Source organism: Oncorhynchus kisutch, linkage group LG15, assembly GCF_002021735.2.
Source record: "Oncorhynchus kisutch isolate 150728-3 linkage group LG15, Okis_V2, whole genome shotgun sequence".
Classification (NCBI taxonomy): Eukaryota; Metazoa; Chordata; class Actinopteri; order Salmoniformes; family Salmonidae; genus Oncorhynchus; species Oncorhynchus kisutch.
Window position 1 is genome coordinate 50,728,310 of NC_034188.2, and position 19,233 is coordinate 50,747,542.

Sequence of the window (19,233 nt, forward strand, 5' to 3'; positions counted from 1 at the left end):
TTGAGAGTATCTGCAGAGAAGAATGGGAGAAACGTCATACCCAAGACTCGATGCTGTAATCGCTTCCAACGGTGCTTTAACAAAGTACTGAGTAAAGGGTCTGAATACTTACGTAAATGTAATATTTCAGTTTAATATTTTTCATGAATTAGCAAATATTTCACAAAATCTGTTTTTCTTTTGTCATTATGGGGTATTGCGTGTAGATTGATGGGGGAAAAAAAACAATTTAATTTCAGAATAAGGCTGTAATGTAACAAAATGTGGAAAAAGTTGAGGGGTCTTGGTTACTACATGATTCCATGTGTTATTTCATAGTTTTGATGTCTTCACTATTATTCTACAATGTACAAAATAGTCAAAATAAAATAAAAACCCCGGAATGAGTAGGTGTCCAAATTTTGACTGATACTAATAATATATATATATAGTAAAAACAAATGAATTGTACGTGGTGCCTATATGTACATGTCTATCCCATTATGAGAGTGTATCGGAGGCAGTCATGGGATCTCGTGCATGAGCGTTAGATGAATGTCCAGAGCGTGTGTTCTGCACCACTAGATCCAGTCCGTGATGGGAACGCTAGCCGACAGGCCTCTCTGAAGACCCGGAATCTCGTGTCTATGTGCCAACATTCCCAGAAGGCCTCAGTATTCCAGACACCCCTCAACGTCCCGACAAAGGGACATCTAAAAAGGGACATCATTCTAGGTTCCTCAGTTCTTAAAGAGCAGCTGCTGCGATTTCATTTCTGTATTTTGATATGACAAGGAAGTATCAGTCGTACCAAACCTGACCACCTGGGGGTCCGACTAGACTTCATTCTAGTTGGGTGATATACAGTATATTCAGAATATCATCCACCCAGCCCAAAAAAACACTTTCCCTCAGGCCTGCTGACTAAGTCCTCCGCGCGGGCAAAACAGTATCATTCTCTATGTCAAGGATAAAAGGACTGTTGGGAGCACCACTACTATGTGTATGAGCCACCCTCCCACTGACCGACAGGCCCGGATATAGACGTCACCACCATGCTTAACTAAAAAAGGCCCCGTGCTAAAAGACAGGCCCAGTGCAGCCGTTTTGATCTTGGAATGTTGACTGCACTGGGCCTTCAAAGCTAGGCCCAGTTCTCCAGGCAACCAGATCAGTGATAATGGCCTGTACCCAGCTTCTCTGTCCTGATAGGACGAGCCGAGACAGGCTGGGAAGGGGGAGATAGCAGTGGGAGGGAAAGGACACACCAAGGAGTTACATTGCACAGCTGCTGATATCACTGGAAGTAAAACTTGACTCGACATCAGTCACATTAGCCATACGAGTGGGATTCTTCAGAGCGAGTTCAATTAAATGTACAACTTGCAGTGTTATGAACCTCATGTACAGAATGGTGTCCAATGTAACTGCCAACGCATGTCTATGGTTCCACAGGGAACCCATAGGGATTCATTGTCTGTTTTATACATCGTTTCTGTGGGAGAGATGTGAGGCAGGCTCCAGACACAAAAACACAGGACTGCTTAAATCAGCCGAGTCCAGATACCCAGGCAAACCACAGTTTCCTCAACCCCATGGCTGCATCTCATTTTGTGGCGTGTGTGTTTACCAGTGCAGCTGCGAGGTAGCCCATGCCGTTGTGTGTTAGCTGGTTGTTCCAGAGCACCAGAGTGACCAGGCCTTTCCTCTGTTCCTTCAGGCCTTCACAGACATAGGCCAGACCTGCACACCACACAGAGGGAGAGGTAGAGAGAGAGGTTAGGGGTAATGGCTGAGCGTGGGGTTAGTTTGTGATTCAAATGACATGTGTGGTTAGAGAATGCGGTTCTTCCGTTCTTTAAAACGTGTCCAGATGATTTGTTACAAGGAAACAAGAGACGGAGAGGCACTCATTTTGTACTTTGGACTGCAAGACGGAAAACTCAACACTGGTTTATGAGGTTGTCATGACGTGATAGAGAAGGTGAGAGAGAGAGCGAGATGATAGCAGTGAGCTGTATCCCTACCAGAGTCCAGTATGTGGTTGTTGCGGAGGTCCAGTATCTGGATGTTGCAGTTGAACTTGAGCAGGTTGCCCAGCTGTGCAGAGTCCTGCAGGCCGTTCAGCTTGTTATCAGCCAAGTACAGCTCCCGTAGGTTCATGTTCATCTTCAGAGCCGTGGCTGGAGAGAGGGAGAGATGAGAGATAGGGAAGGAGAGGCAAATGAGTGAAGGATGAGGAAATGGAAGCAAAAACTTCTCGGTTAACACAGTGATGACGCCCTGCCTCCCATCGTCCCGCAGCGTTACCCAGCAGCATCAGTGGTCGTCCAGAGAGCCCAGCGTTCTCTAGGTGCAGCACAGCAAGACTGCCGCTGATGCGGAGCGCCCGTGCCACAAACGGGGCAGAGTGATCCAGCAGGGGTGTGTTGCGGGCGTCCAGGTACTGCAGAGAGCTCGTCTGGGGGCAGAAAACACATGCAGTAATGTTTAATTCTAGTTAAATGTATTTTATAAATCCCTTTTCACATCCGCAGTTGTCAAAGTGCTTTACAGATACCCAGCCTAAAACCACTTTATTTGTATGAATTGTGAGTGCAAAGAAAGGAGCCTCATTCTCTAGATCTCATACCCACGTCGTCATGAGTCACTGGCACATTCTTCTTACAATCAAAAAGGTAGAGAGAAAAAAAAACATGGTCTCCTCCGTGTAGACATACTAACCCATAACGACAGACAGTTTTGCTTGTGCCTTCGGGAGGCCTGCGATCTGCAGCCCACGTACTGTCAGCTGTGGCTAATATGGACGGCAGGTAGTCTAGCGGTTTGCGCATTGGGCCAGTAAACAAAAGGTTGCTGGTTCGACTCCCCGAGATGACATGGTGGGAAAAAAATATGTCAATGTGCCCTCCAGGGGCGCTGGCCGTGACCCCGGCCGCGACCCCATTCTCCAAGGGTGTCTCAGAGAGAGTTGAAATATGCAAAAACAAAAAAATCATTTCAAATTTGCACATAATACACATTTGTGAAATAGGACAATTATAAGTGCCCACCAAATGATTATATCTGAACACCTATGTGCTCACAAACAGACTTGTGCAGAGGATGTCTTTGGAAAATATATTGGATAATCCTCCCAGCATCCCTGGGAATGGGAACACCCCCCCCCCCACCGGGTTTAACTGTGACCTGACCTCTCTTCCATAATCCAGGAACTTCCCGTAATCTGTAATCGGAGCTCTGATAGTGATGACTCACGTCACAGCGCCAGTTAAGAGCATTACACCTTGCTGTCACTGGAAAGAGACATTATTCTCTAACAAATACGTGCTACGCCCAGCCTAGCGATGATGCATAGCCATATATCCAGACACACCTGTACACACAACCAGGAATGTATAGTACCCACTGCAAACGCAAAGGACGTCAAGCGGCTTGCTTCGAGAGTACTGCTTCCCCGTGATTTGGCTCAAAGAGGCCTCGGAACTCAGGACCTCTGCCTTGCAAACACATGACCTCGCTCCTGAAGCGTCTCTACCCGTCACGCTATTGAAAAAGGCCTTTTAACTGCGCAGGGGGCTGAGGACTGAGTTTCACATATCCCCATCTGCTACACAAACACACAAGCCAAAAAGCACACTTGTGTACGTACACTAAACCTCCTGCATGCCCGAGCGCCCGATTGCAGCCCCAGGGGGTGCTTCAGTGGAGACCGCAGGCATGTCTCATCCTCACACATACCCAGGGGAGATTGTCTTTCTAAACCCACATGGGTTTAGTGTTAATGAAACAGGGGATAGGCTACGTTGCAAATCCAGTTGATGGAAATGCATTCAATACCCTAAACATGCTGCTGGATTCTACTCATTGTCCTTTAAAAAAACACCCATCACTTGCATATTATGATGGCTAAATACTGCACAATTTAAACACCTGACCCGTAATCCTCAAAAGTCTAAATATTGGACTATAAAATGGTGCCTTCCTGTACTATACTTATGCCATAAAATGTATTCTATTCTACATGGGCCATTTACTTTATGTTCCTATTTTATTTCTTCTCATCTTTGTTTGCATTGTCTAGAAGGAACCTGCAAGTAAGCACTTCTTTGGACGATATCTACCACGTGTACATACGACTTAATAAAACGTGAAACATTTAGAAAATCCCTATCAATTAGTAGTGACAACATCACGCATCACATCCACTATTTTGCCATTGATTCATCGCTCGACAACCCCCTGCCCAGCGGTCAAGACCTCTCACCTTTCTCATCATGTGGGCTGCGGCCTGCCAGCCGCGGGTGCCGATGTGCTTGTTGAAGGAAATGTTGAGGTGTGTGGCCGACTCATAGTACTCAATCATGTCAAAGAGAGCGGACGCACCCTGGGAGGAAGAGAGGAGAGAGAGGAAGATCAAATGTTAGGCCACACTTTACACTGGCCTTACATCCCAACTACTAAGATAAGATCATGAAAGAGAAATATTCCCTACAAGTGTTGCCATACGTTCTAAATGGGAGGAAGGGCCGACAGTGTTGTGCACAACCTCCGCTACTATGGAAACGGCCAACCGCCTCAAGGGTGAGACCACTGGTTGGTTGGTGCGAGAGACGGACCAAAGGAAAATAGAGAAATAGGCCTATATGGTAGAAGCTGACACTACTACTCAGTCATCAACACTCCAAAAGGTCTGGGATTTTTACCCAGGATACCTACACCCAGCATACTCATGAGCAGGCGATCATTGTGAGTAGAAGGGAATCTACACACACAGGCAGAGGCCCCATTTGCCTGAAACAGCAGAAATAGTCAAGTCATGAGCCCGGTGGGTAAGTATCTGGCTGGCTGCAGAATCTGCATGCCGACCTCAATCTAGGAATCAGCACATGACTGGGGCCAGGACAGCACAATCTGCACAGGGAACCTTTCCTCAACCCTCCAGAAATCATTAGAAACTGTGGAATCATTCATGCAAATAATACCGTGCCTTTGGAATTAATTCACGCAAATCAAACAAAACAGGGTCTTCGAATTAAATAAGTAGACAAAACAGTCGAGCTAAGACGATGTTACCTCAGGTTCTATTCGACCAGAACCACGACCGTCCAAAAGTAAAGAAACTGAATGCCCCTGGCTGGCTGGTGTAGCTCCAGTAAGTCACATTAACAGAGAGCCTGATGTAGTGAGGCAGCTGGAAAAGGGTAACACAAGCCACTACACAGAGACTGGGCTGATCCATGGCTCTGTCTCAACCACTGCCTCTCATTCACCCACTCCTTCGCTCCCATTCCCTCTGTCGCCCAGGTAGGGCCATCGACAGCCAGCCCGACAAACCCACTGTCCCCATCTAAACTCGACCGTCTCTCCCCTATAATGCCCCCCCCCCACACCGAGAGACTCCGTGAGAGAGCCACTAAAAAATAATGTCTTTAACGAGCGAGTGTGAGGGAGCTCAGCAAGTCAGTTCAGTGACATTTTCAGGGCAGTCAGTGTGTGTGTGGGGGGGGGGGCGCCTGCACTCGTACCACGATGTATTTGTTTAGTACTGTCGGTGTATCTTTGCATGCATGAACATGCTTATGTGGATAGCAAATGGGGGCATGCACCGTCCTCTCCGCGTGCATGAATGTGCACTCATGTATAGGTCTACAGTATAGTCTGTGCAAGCATGGACAAAAAGTGTGTGCATTTACAGCACTTGACTGAGTAGCACATGGAGCCAAGCCTACAAAATGTGTGTTTGAGGAAATAAGAAGGTCAGAATAGGCAGCGTCAGTTTGTGTCCCTCTGGCCTACAGCATAGCTCCGGTTCTGACCGCCTGGTCTGTCTGCGTCTGACCGCCTGTCTGTCCGCGTCTCAACCCAACCTCATCTAATGGTGTTTACATTCACAGAGCTCTTAGACTAATCGCGCGACCCTGGGAGACACTGCACATCCTGCCAGAGGAGAGCGGGACAGGAAACAGACAGGGGGAATGAGAGGACAGGGAAATAAGAGGGAAATAATGAGAGTGAGGAAAAGGAGTTGAAGAGAGGAAAGAGGGTAAAAAAAATATTTTTTTTTAAAGGAAGATGGGAGGGGAAAACCAGGAAGGGAGAAGAGGGGGAAGGAGAGTGAGAGAGGTGGATAAACGTACATCTTCATCCAGGCTGGTCTGCTCCAGGTCCACCACTTTAAACTGGACCCGCTTGAACACCTCCTCCAAGGACTCACACGCCTTATAGTCCAGCTTCTCACCTGGAGGGACACAAGCAGTCACGCCTTGAAGACAGACCTGTGTGCGCGCGTGTCTGTTGTACGCGGTGCGTGTGTATTCAGTATACACTTACCTTTAAGGTCCAAGCATTCATTTCGATGAGTTAGGTCTTTCAGCTCCTAAGAAAACGAAGGGAAACAGAACAACCCTCAGTAAGACACACAAAGCCAATCACTCAGAGAGACAACACAGTAGGACAATGTCACCATAGAGACAGACTTTGACTTTCATCACATAAAAAGGGGACCAATATGAACCCACGTAAATGGAGAAAAAAAAACTCCTGTGTACACAGACCTAAACCGTTGATACAAAGAACAGGTCGGCAGGACACGATTGCTCAATGGGGATTAAAGTGTGTGTGTGTGTGTGTGTGTGTGTGTGCGCCCGCTCTTGCGTCAGCAGAGTACAACATCAAGCCAAGACCTGCCTGAACAGACAGAAAAACAGCAGACAAAGCATTTCTTCTCTTATCTGAACCAGTGTCATAGTAGGATGGCCAATAATAATATCCAGCATTTTATCTGTTGACCGTCCCAGATCCCTACATAGGTAAAGGTCGACTCTTCCCGTTCAAACTCAGTGTGTCTGTTACACACACACACACACACACCTGGCTGAAGCACGGCAGCCATTTTGTGCCAATAAGATGCACGAAATCAAAGGGAAATAGTGCCATCTAAAATGTAGCAGGTCCATGAAACCTGAGCTGGACACATTGTGATTACAGTGTGTTAGAGAGGCCTGTGGCGGGTATTGCCCTCAATCACATCTCTATACGACCCACAAGTCTGTTTACGCAAGTGTCCTCACTCCACAGCAACCAATTCTATTCTGCACAGTTAGTGTCATAACGCCGCTGCATTCAAAGGGGGGGGGGGGGGGGGGGGGCTATTCCAATCTACCCTTCCCCAGCCCACCCTCCAACCCCGTCGCCCTCCCTACCACCCCCCCCAGCAAATCCCACTGCACTACACGATGAACATGAACTCAATAACCTCACCTCCCCCACCGGCTGCTTGTCAGATAGGTCTGTTTAGCTACTGTTATCAACGGTGACTATGTCCTCATATCAAAAGCAAAGTACACCGAAGTGTATTTTCAGGGTATGTGATCTACACAACCAAGAGCAACATTAGGGCCATCCGTTCGTAGGTTACGGTCAATACTTAAAAATTGCAGATGAGAAATACAGCTAAGTCAGTGTGAAACAGTGTGAGAAACTACAGACAGCAGAAAAACAATGGAAAACAGACCAAAGTAAATAGTCCCCTGGCCCTATAGCCTTCAGGTGGTTTTGACTGTCTGCAGGCGATACTGACAGACACTTCAGCCCAGACAAACACACCCTTCTGGAGAAAATTAAAAAGTCATTGTACTTTAAACTACAGCTGGTTTAGTCACTTGCCATGAAGAATACACAGCCATTAGCACAATATACCATGTTACCAGAAGCCTACAGCAGATGCATGTGAATGCGACAGTGTGAGAGGAAAGACAGACCTATTCAGGTATGTGAGAGTGCGTGTGAGCAGCACACAGTGAAGACGCGTAAGACCCACTGAGGTACTGCATAGTGTGTGTGTGTGTGTGTGTGTCACCCATTCAGGTACAGATACATTCATCTGAGTGAGCGACTTTCTGGGGCTGATGGTGTGTGACCCTCCGTGGCGTTCTGGGATTGGCAGAGGTCCTCCACTCTTCTACCTGGGGTGATTATGTGTGTGTGCGCGTGTGTGTCTCTCTGAGAGGGGCGAGCGAGAAACTACGGAAAGGGAACACGATACGGCACTGCACAGGCCTCCACAATAGGATACAATAGGACTGTGTGGCCGCAGGTATGTCTGCCCCTGAATAATGAGTAGTCCTATACACCTGAATGAGTCACGAGCACGCCAAAGTGAACATCTGTGGCCTTATGAGTGTGCGTATTCTTGAGCGTGTGTGCGTATGTGCGTACACATCTATAGTTGTGCGTGTGTGACAGAGGGGGAGATTGAATGTCCTCGTGCCGACGGGGAGCAGCGGAGACAGAAATGTGACACAGTGCTGCCAAGCGTCTAAGCCCAGGGGCTCTGGTTGGGGCTACTGAGGCTCAGGTATTCCACACACAGACGCTGAATAGGCTAGAGCCCCTTAAACACACACACACTTAATGTAGGTAACCTGTAGGCCCCTGGCAGGACACCACGTGCACAGTACACACTAAATAAAAAAGTGTATTTAATGGCAGCCATTTTTTGGGGGGGACGGGTATGTTTATACAGCCGTTTCTTTCAAGGATGACTAAGCAGAAAAACCGGGCCGTGGATCAGAGCAGACCAGCAGCCAACACACTGACGACGGTGTATTCACTGGCTGTTAACCCCACAGTGGAAAGTTACCCGGGCTTTATTTAAGGCACGAGCAGAAGGCCAGTTTAGCACAGTGATGAGTCTTTCCACAAGTGTGCGCGATGTCACCCTCTCGCTCACCAATGACTAAACGCCGCCTGAGTGGGGTGACGGGAGATTCCCTGAGCCTCCGTCACACACACACACACACACAAGAGAGAGAGAGAGGAGGCGGATTGAGCAAGGTTTTTCTTGCGAGGAATGCGCGAGGTAGAGAGGTGCAGGAGGGGTAGACAGGCGACAGACAGTACAAGGGGTTGAGAGAGAAGGAAAGGGAGGCAATTCTTCCACCGAGAACATGTGTGTTTGCACAGTACGTGTGTGTGTGTGTGTGTGTGTGTGTGTGTGTGGGCAGTGCGAAGCGCAAACATCCAACAGTGATAAAGGCTTGTCAGTAAGCATTTCGCGGTAAGGTCTACACCTGCTGTATTCGGCGCATGTGACAAATACGACAACACTTGATCACGTGTAGCTGCACTCACCATCCCACTGCCGGCCCCTTCTGTCACTCACCCTCTGACTCTTCCCTATGAGCTCATCCTCACACAACTGCGGATTTAAACCGCCATCCCACACGCACACACCCTGACGCCCATTGTCTTCCTAAGACGAGACACACAACAGAGAAAGACAAACCTGCTCAGGAGACTTCAGGAAGCTACAGAGGGTATTTAAAAAAAAATTAAAAACACGCCCATACTTCTGTACGCAAGCAACAGGGTGTGTATTGACCACCAACAGAAGGCTATTGACCATCGACAGAACGTTAACAGTAGGCTGCTTTAGCTTATGCATGTGTGTGTGTGTGTGTGTGTGTGTGAGTGTGTTAAGGGAAGGTGGATGGGCGGAAAGAGTTCTGGGGTGGGTCTTGAAGAGTAAATATATATATAAATAAATGTAACCTTTATTTAACCAAGCACTTCCGCAAACACTCAAACTTTCCAATGACACGGCACAGCAGACGGAGACATGCTGGAGTGTGTGGTCGCTGGACAGGAAACCGTGGCAACTTACAGTAGGAGTCACACACACCCTCTCTTATGCTACTTATGGCTGTGCCTCGGTCTGGCTCTTCATTTCCATCTGTGATTGCATTTTTGTCCATTTTCTCTCTCGTTCTTCACAAGCAAACATCATGGTATCAATGCGGCATTGATCGACCTCTCACGCGAACGGAAAGGAAGGAAGACTACTGGACAGTAGAACGACAGCGATAAGCCCAGTACAAACAGCCATGAGCCCTCCCCTTGTTCTGCCCAGACACTTGAGGTGAAAAAGGCCTTTCACGGGTTTCTCCATTCATTCCTGTTGCCAAGACAAAGTGTCTACATAACAGGCTTTCAACTGAAAGAAAAACAAACAATGCCCACTCTTGGATTAACACGTTAATGTGTGGACACACACACACACGGCACCAGTATTTTTAAAAAGAAAACGGAGTCGAGGCATTCCCTATCAGACACCAGGAGCTACTTTTTATTAGGGATTAGAGCACAAGACCGAGCAAATGGAAAACAACAAACATCAACAAACCAGACAGACACAGCACATAAATCCCCCTGCTGCTGTCAGCAAAGCCCATCTAGCTCCATGACAATCCCCACGGTGGGTGTGAGTGAGCTGCCCCAGCAGGGTGGTTTGAGGTCAGGTGGTGTTTGATTGGGTGCCAGGGTGAGAGAGGGTTCCACTGGTACCAGATTTTGATGAGGTCGTGATGGTGTTGGGGATTTAAAAGTCCAGATGCAGGCTTAATCCAGCTCCACGACAAGACTAAAAGCTAAGAAAGCCTGAATTAAGTCTAGTGTTTCAATGCTGTTATTAGTGGCATGGAGAATGTGTGAGAGAGTGAGTGAGTTGAGTTGAGTGAGTTGAGTGAGTTGAGAGAGTGAGTGAGTTGAGTTGAGTGAGTTGAGAGAGTGAGTGAGTTGAGTTGAGTTGAGTGAGTGAGTGTGTGTTACTGTGGATCCACAAACTATTAAAAGCCTACACTTTGTTCGGGCTAACCTGAGTGGGTTTCTTCTTTGGATATGAGCTCTATATCTGTGTGTGTGTGTGTGTGTGTGTGTAAGTGTATTTCATTCAAGTTTACCTGCATCTGTTTAAGCACTTTGGGGATGGGTTTACAGTTGAGTTTCACGCAGGCCTGTCTGTAGGCAGAGAGAATCTCATCCACTGTCACATTCTGGGCTGAAAAACAAGAGAGAGTTAGACCAACAAGGTGACAACATGATTACACACACGTCGATACTCAAAAGGTGGCCTGTTGACGACATCAGTTTGCGTCACAGACATTATAACACAGTACGATTGACAACATGGTGACATAACATCCTCCCATTTACCTGGCTACCTTCTCACCTCATATATATATATATATATATATATATATTTTTTTTAATACATGCAACTGGCGAGTGAAAATCTGTCAAAAACGTTCAGCGATATCACACATTAAAAAACATCTCCCTTGGTGGCTGAGTGAGTCATACACAAGGAGAGCATGTGGTATTTTGAGACACAGTAAGTATATGGGATTTGCAATCTGCTTAGCTAATGGACAGGAAACGAAGCCAACCGGATCCCCTCGCTATAAATGGCTGGTGAGTATTCAGACTGCATCTGGCTCATCTGTGGAGAGAGGGGCACACCGTGGAGACCCTCCGAGGTGCCTCTGTACTGCAGCTTTCTACAGAGTCCAGCGCTTGTGTGTGTGTGTGTGTGAGAGACCCACTGCCATCCGCTCTCAGGACTCACTGCTCAGACGACTGAGGTGCAGATTCAGCCCTGTTGTTTCAGCTCAGATAGACTAATGAGAGATGCGCAGACAAAGAGACAGGTGTGTGTGTGTGTCTCAAGTGTATGCATATGCTGCGAGTCTGTGTGCGCACACAAGACATAAAGGTCTGATATTTTGTCCTGCCATCAGCAGTTTGGCTACTTACGCTAAGGTGAGACAAAATGTCCCCTCTCTTGCCTTCCTCCCGCTCTTCTTCCCCACCCTTCATCTGAATCCCGCATTGTCATTCTAGTCCCGCTCCCGAGTGGCAGGACGGTCATCCTCTTAGCCTAGGTGCCAGTCTGTTTCTGCTCTCCTGCCAACTCCTAATGGAATTGTCATGTTCAGCTTGCCAATGATGATGGATCACGCAAAAGCACAAACAGATCTGGGACCAGGCTAAGGATTGTTGAAGACGGTGAACGTTGAAGAAAGAAATTCAATGCACAGAGACTCCGTGCTGTTCGACTCCATACAGTATGGTTCAACCATAGACATTCAGGGCGGTGCCGTGGTATTCTTGTAGCTTGGGATCTTCACCCATCAAAGCCCTCTGAAACGCATCCACAACACACAGATAACCCTTTGTCCTTAGTGGCTTTGAAGAAACCTGAGGATTTTATCAGTCATTCTAACCCCTCCATGGTCAAGTGACACTCGAAAAACAGCAATGAGTATCCAGGGGACATCCCACAGTTAGGCTTACTGTGTCTACAAGCATGTGTATGTTAAAGAGACCGAGAGAGCACGGATGTGTGCAAACATGTTATTCGGCGTGTCTCCATATTCTCCAAATCACAGCCCAAATAACTCATGACCAGGGAGCACCATCAACGCTGTGTGTTACAGAGATAGAAACACAGGCACTGGGGTAAGTGTTCATGTGTGTATATATACACACACACAGATGAAGTCGGAAGTTTACATACACTTCAGCCAAATACATTTAAACTCAGTTTCACAATTCCTGACATTTAATCCTTGATGTGAAATGTCAGAATAATAGTAGAGAGAATTATTTATTTTAACTTTTATTTATTTCATCACATTCCCACTGGGTCAGAAGTTTACATACACTCAATTAGTATTTGGTAGCATTGCCTTTAAATTGTTTAGCTTGGGTCAAACATTTCAGGTAGCCTTCCACAAGCTTCCCACAATAAGTTGGGTGCATTTTGGCCCATTCCTCCTGACAGAGCTGGTGTAACTGAGTCAGGTTTGTAGGCCTCCTTGCTGTTGTTCTGGGATTGATTTGTACTTTTCGCACCAAAGTACATGCATCTCTAGCAGACAGAACGCATCTGAACGATATGATGGCTGCATGGTGCCATGGTGTTTATACTTGATTACTATTGTTTGTACAGATGAACATGGTACCTTCCGGCATTTGGAAATTGCTCCCAAGGATGAACCAGACTTCTGGAGGTCTACAATATTTTTTTCTGAGGTCTTGGCTGATTTCTTTTGATTTTCCCATGATGTTAAGCAAAGAGGCACTGAGTTTGAAGGTAGGCCTTGAAATACATCCACAGGTACACCTCCAATTGACTCAAATTATGTCAATTAGCCTATCAAAAGCTTCTAAAGCCATGACAATTTTCTGGAATTTTCCAAGCTGTTTAAAGGCACAGTCAACTTAGTGTATGTAAACTTCTGAGTGAAATAATCAACAATTGTTGGAAAAATGACTTGTGTCATGCACAAAGTAGATGTCCTAACCGAATTGCCAAAACTACAGTTTGTTAACAAGAAATTTGTGGAGTGGTTGAAAAACAAGTTAATGACCCCAACTTAAGTGTAAGTAAACGTCCGACTTCAACTATGTGTGTGTGCACGTTTCTCGACACCTAGTAGTGCAGTTGTTAAGCTTTCCCTCGAACGCATGCATTCAAAACATATAGTCCATTTCAGATAGAAGCAGAACTAAAGCTCTCCTGCAGGCCAGACAGGCCCAACCAGTGATCAGCATCATGAGGCTCTGCTCTGCCTGCCATCAGACGCAGACTGAATGAACAACAGACTGGCAGGCTGCTCTAAAAGGGCCCTGGAAAGCACACAGACAGAGCCAGAGCTGCGCTGCTTATGCAACACACCTACCACTCACTCACACACTGAGAAAAAGGCTCAGGGCATCAACTGTTAGGCCCAGGCTGTGCTATATCAGGACTGATCTGGATACGGCGGAGCAGACGACAGAGGGATAAGGCTTTAAAAAGCAGTCAAAACAAAACGCGTCTGAAAAGAGGGTGAGTGAGTGTGCAGTGTGTGTGACAGTGCGAGAAAGAAAGAGTGTAGGCTACGTGCGTGTGCTTGCCTTGTCTACCTCTGTGTGTGTGTGTGTGTGTGTGTGTGTGTGTGTGTACACACCTGTTGATCCAGGAAGGGCTGTATTGTATTAGAATCACCTGGCTGGACATCCAGGGAAGGTAGCAACCCAATAAAGCAGTCTCTCTTATGAGATCTCCTCAAACTGACAGAGATCGAGAATCTCCCTTCAAAAACAAATATCCAGAAGCAGATTGTGAAATCACCTTCACCATCCCTCTCCCTCACATTAAGACCATTCCTTAACAGAACACACCCAAAACACTCAACGTCCATCATAGAACATATCGCTTGCTTTCCTTCTACAAAGTGTAGCCTCCTTGTGTGTGTTCCTCACCCCCCCCTCCCCCCAACATTGTTACAGCAGATTCAAAGACATATCACACATCCTCCAAATGGTCAGGACAGTGAACATTTTCATGTAGACTTAATACTGCTACCTGCTTTTTTAAATGTTCAATTGTTAACCCCAATTACACCCTGCACACAAACCCTTTCAGTTCAGCTCTACCTGTGGCTCCTGTTGCAACAGCCCTGAGGCTCATGTCAGCTCCTGTCAACGCTCTGTGTGTGTGTGTGTGTGTGTGTGTGTGTGTGTGTGTGTGTGTGTGTGTGTGTGTGTGTGTGCACGCGTGTGCGTGCATGCTTAGGTGTACAACGTGTCCTTGGGAAAGCATTAGGCCTAGCTTGCAGGGTTGTCGTCGAGCAGGAGTGAGTGTACACTCTTTCCAGAGGGGGGAAAGAGAGACGTGAGTCGCAGGAAGGTAGCACATTCCAACAGCCCAGAGGTGGAGAAACTCCCCTGGTTCTCAGAGCACGCCTCACACACGACATCATCACTTCGTTACCTATTCTCAGTCCTCTAGAAAACTAGTTCTCAGCAAGTAAGGCACTGGAGTAGGAGAGTGTGTTCTGTTGAGAAGCCAGGGCCACACTGTGTACCACACAGCTTCCCTGGCCGGAAACAGCTCAAGGTAAATAGCAGCAGGTAAAGATGTGCTATAAAAGCTACAGGGTCATAAAGTCTGGGCTGCTCCCATCCCCCAGTAATCTGAGAGTTTTACTGCAAACAGCATGGAGCACTAATTCACCTTTAAGCAGCACAATAGGGTTGGTTGATGCCTGGAATGACACGTCACCCCATCGACCTGTCCAAACATCGTTGATATACGATTGTATCGTCTATTTTTTTTCCCTACCCGGGGCGGGGGGGTAGATCGTCCTTGCCTAGCAACGCAGTAAACAATCTGTAATGCAGCCTGTCACTCAAACCACCGATTAAAGTCTAAATAATTAGACTACAATGTGAAAATCGTCTATCCAATATTGTATTTTCTTGTGGGCAAATAAATAAATAAACCAATCATATGGTGATATGTGGTAACGATAACTTTGAACGATGATTTGGTACCAAACGTTGTAAGCCGACAGTGTGATACGAGACCCTTTCAGTGGTGATTAAGAACAATTTCAACTGAGATCGAGCGTGCATGTCGACCACAGAAGACGTAACTGGGCAGTCTCTTGGGAGAGCTAAGCAAAGTTATACTAAAATGGAATCGGAGGAGATGATGACCCACTGGCAGGGTAGTGAGGGAATGAGGGTCGCTCTCCGCTCTTGGCCAGCATCGCCCTCAAATACCATACACATCTGTGGAAAACGCATTCCGTCTGAACTTGTTTTCAGTAGACCTCACAGCAGGTAATATGGTTACCCCACTCCGCAGTCTATTAAAGACAGAAAAAGGTGAACATTCTTGTGGTCCGTGCCAGAAACTTTAGGTAGGTTCATATAAAATGACAAGAAAAACAGTCCAAATGGTTCTTTAGTGCACTTTCGGTTTCATTTTCAAAGCCTCTATTCACAGATGCGTCTTATTCTAAATAAATGTAGTCAGGCTAGAATATTCTGTTGTGTCTTAACCAAATAAATTAGTGAAAATAAGTTTGTCAGACATATTTTGTTAACTTTATTATTATTTTTTATAGGCAACATTTATTTTTTGTTCCCATAAGCGCTGCTGTGAGAGCTTATGTAATGCCGGTTGCATAATTGAAGGATATGAATAAAACACTTCCACAATAAATCCACATCTGTTTAACTTGTACAAGTAACGTTAACTGCACATTTTATTGACAGTAGTCTAGTCTTATAATTCTGGCTGTTTGGTTTGCAATGATTTTCCTAAAACATTGGTCAGGTGGAGGCCAGAAACTTGTCACATTTGTTTAAACTTCCATTCGATTTTTCTATCTTGCAATTGTTGGTTCTCTCTCATTATTACCATATCATGTTTTTATTTGGCCTATTCACAAACACAACTTTCTGAGATATAAAACTCTGTTACGGTCATCCAAATTCATTTGAATGTTGATCATGAAAGATATGCTTGGACCAACAAGTCAACATTCAAATAAAATGGCGACAACAAGGGAAAATGCATCTTTTGGCACTCTCCGCTGTCTACAATCTATATTGTAGGCCTACTTATTGCATTAATAGTAGACTAAGTCTACCTACATATTTATTGAAAAATAAATAGGTAGGCCATTTGGCATGTCGCCCAGCTGTGAGCTGCCCTGTTGTGCGCTGCCTGCTGCCCAACTCTGGCAGTGCCAGTCTAGTTTAAATAGGTTAAACAATCATATATATATATATATATATATATATATATATATATATATATATATTTTTTTTTTTTTTAAATGATATGTTCTAACATCACCACTAGATGATGTTGGAACATTGCTGCGGGGACTTGCTTCCATTCATTGCAGTCAACGATGTCTGTCAAACACAGTTGATTTCCAATTAGATGGTAATATCGTCCAATCCTACAGCACAAACGGAGAGAGTGGGGGTGAGCTGTATTGCACAATTCCTGGAGCTAAACAAGACTTCTAAAACCAACATACAGCTTGAAAGGGAGATGCTGTCTGTCTGAGCTCTGAGGACAAGCCAAACTGTGCTAAATACACCATTTTACCCCTCCTTAAAGACAAAAAAAATGTGCAGGCAGCAGGCACAACCCAAACAGGATTACCTATAGCCGGCATTAATAACCTGTTTGCACCAAGGCCATAAAAAAAAAATACCTGTGGGATTTGTTGGCGCTGTTGTGAAAGATAAATTATTTGTCAAAAAAAGGAGGACATTTGCGTTCTTATTCATTATTCTTATTTGTTACGCAGTTAGGCTTATTTAAATGTATGCCATCAGGAATAATGTAGCCTATAATGTTCACCACAAATGCAGGCATTTGAGCCATTGAACCATATTTTATGAGCTCAAGCTAACGTTGTTCATCAACAGACGGCCCCTGATTGGGATACATGTTTTAAAAAATGACAGAATTCACCTCGGTGGTGAGGTGGCCAGGCGAGGCGTGAACAAAAGATATGAGAGAACCTGTACAGTCAGTCTCTGGGGCTGCTATGCGATTACAACACTACTGTAGGTATTGGCCAGCCTTCATAAAACCGTCAAGTTTTGCTGCCAAACCTCCTCTCCCAGCTCGTGAGCTTAGCTTGCTGATTCTAATCAATAGGCCTACAACATGTAAATTAACACGAGAAAGGCCTTGAGGGACCCCTTCAAGCCATTGACATATTTTGGACGTCAACATTCAAAACAGTCAAAATAATTTCATATATGCTATTGCAAAAATAATAATTTGGTTGTGTTTATGAAGCTCGTGTTACGAATTTGGATTAAAATGGATGTATTTTTTATCTACACGAAAAAAACAAAAAAAACAAAAAACACTACATGACCAAAAGTAAGTGGACATCTGATTCCAACATAATGGGTATTAACAAGGAGCTGCCCCCCCCCCACCCCTTGCTGCTATAAGAGCCTCAACTCTTCTGGGAAGGCTTTCCACTAGATGTTGGAACATTGCTGCAGGGACTTGCCTCCATTCAGCCACAAGAGCATTAGTGAGGTAGGACACTGATGTTGGGCGATTAGGTTTGGCTCGCAGTCGGTGTTCCAATTCATCCCAAAGGCGTTCAAATGGGGTTGACGTTAGTTCTTCCACACCGATCTCAACAAACCATTTCTGTATGGACCTCGCTTTGTGCATGGGGGCATTGTCATGCTGAAACAGGAATAGGTAATTCCCAAAACTGTTGCCACAAAGTTGGAGGCACAGAATAATTTAGAATGTCATTGTATGCTGTAGCGTTAAGATTTCCCTTCACTGGAAATAAGGGGCCTATAGCCTCAAGCATAAAAAACAGCCCCCGACCATTATTCCTCCTCCACCAAACTTTACAGTTGGCACTATGCATTCGGGCAGGTAGCGTTATCCTGGAATCCGCTAAACCCAGATTCAGAGTCCAATGGCGGCGAGCTTTACACCCCTCTATCAGACATTTGGAATTGCGCATGATGATTTTAGGCTTGTGTGCGGCTGTTTGGCCATGGAAACCCATTTCATGAAGCTCCTGACAGACAGTTATTGTGCTGACGTTGCTCCCAGAGGCAATCACTACAACTCAGTAGTGAGTGTTGCAACCGAGGACAGACGTTTTAAGCACGCTATGCGCTTCAGTGGTCCCATTCTGTGAGCTTGTGTGGCCTACCACTTCGCAGCTGAGCTGTTGTTTCTCCTACATGTTTCCACTTCACAATAACAGCACTTACACTGGGCAGCTGTAGCAGGACAGAGATTTGACAAACAGACTTGGTAAAAGGTGGCATCCTATGACTGTGCCATGTTGAAAGTCCCTGAGCTCTTCCGTAAGGCCATTCTACTGCCAATGCTCGTCTCTGGAGATAGCATGGCTGTGTGCTCGATTTTATACACCGGTCAGCAACGGGCGTGGCTGAAATAGCAGAATCCACTCATTTGAAGGGGTGTCCACATACACTATATATACACACAAAGGTATCTTGATTAGATAAGTCTTCAACCCCGAGTCAATACACAGAATTCAGGGGGAGAAAAACAGGGGGAAGGAGGAAAACAGAGGGTAAGCAGATGTGGAAGTGAGGCAGGGGTGAAGAATGGAAGGAATACAGGCAGGGCACTGAGAAAGAGGGTAGAAGGCGGCATTTCTACCGAGGGTGTGGCATAGAATTAGCCTAGAAAGCGTTCGACACTTGGCCCTGATCCCGTCGCACCGTGGTGGAAAGCAATTCAGTAAAAATACTTGAAAGTACTACTTAAGTAGTTTTTGGAGGTATCTGTAATTTACTATTTCTATCTTTGACTTTACTACATTCCTAAAGAAAAGTATGTACTGTTTACACCATACATTTTCCCTGACACACAAAAGTGCTCACTACATTTTGAAATGCTTAGCAGGACAATAACATGGTCTAATTTATACAATTATCAAAAGAACATCCCTGGTCATTCCTATAGCATCTGATCTGGTAAACTCCCTAAACACGTTTCATTTGTAAATGAAAACGATGTAAACAATGTCAGTGTTGGAGCGGGCCCCTGGCTATCCGTAAATACTTTTTTGAAACAAGAAAATGATGCTGTCT

The 19,233-nt window shown here is 45.7% G+C and overlaps 1 protein-coding gene across 3 annotated transcripts in view; it reads right to left on the reverse strand.

The window, feature by feature from the left end:
• LOC109905413 (protein phosphatase 1 regulatory subunit 37-like) overlaps positions 1 to 19,233 on the reverse strand; it is a 53,643-nt gene that overhangs the window by 10,383 nt on the left and 24,027 nt on the right. For all 3 annotated transcript variants that reach the window (XR_002257269.2, XM_020502769.2, XM_020502770.2), the window contains 7 exons: positions 10,722 to 10,819; positions 6,313 to 6,358; positions 6,120 to 6,220; positions 4,247 to 4,366; positions 2,290 to 2,440; positions 2,007 to 2,162; positions 1,610 to 1,722 (listed from right to left, as the gene is read on the reverse strand). Coding sequence is in view for 2 of the 3 variants with exons in the window: in XM_020502769.2 (XP_020358358.1) it covers positions 1,610 to 1,722; positions 2,007 to 2,162; positions 2,290 to 2,440; positions 4,247 to 4,366; positions 6,120 to 6,220; positions 6,313 to 6,358; positions 10,722 to 10,819 (785 nt within the window). In the remaining variant the exon portion in view is untranslated. The remainder of the gene's footprint in view (positions 1 to 1,609; positions 1,723 to 2,006; positions 2,163 to 2,289; positions 2,441 to 4,246; positions 4,367 to 6,119; positions 6,221 to 6,312; positions 6,359 to 10,721; positions 10,820 to 19,233) is intronic.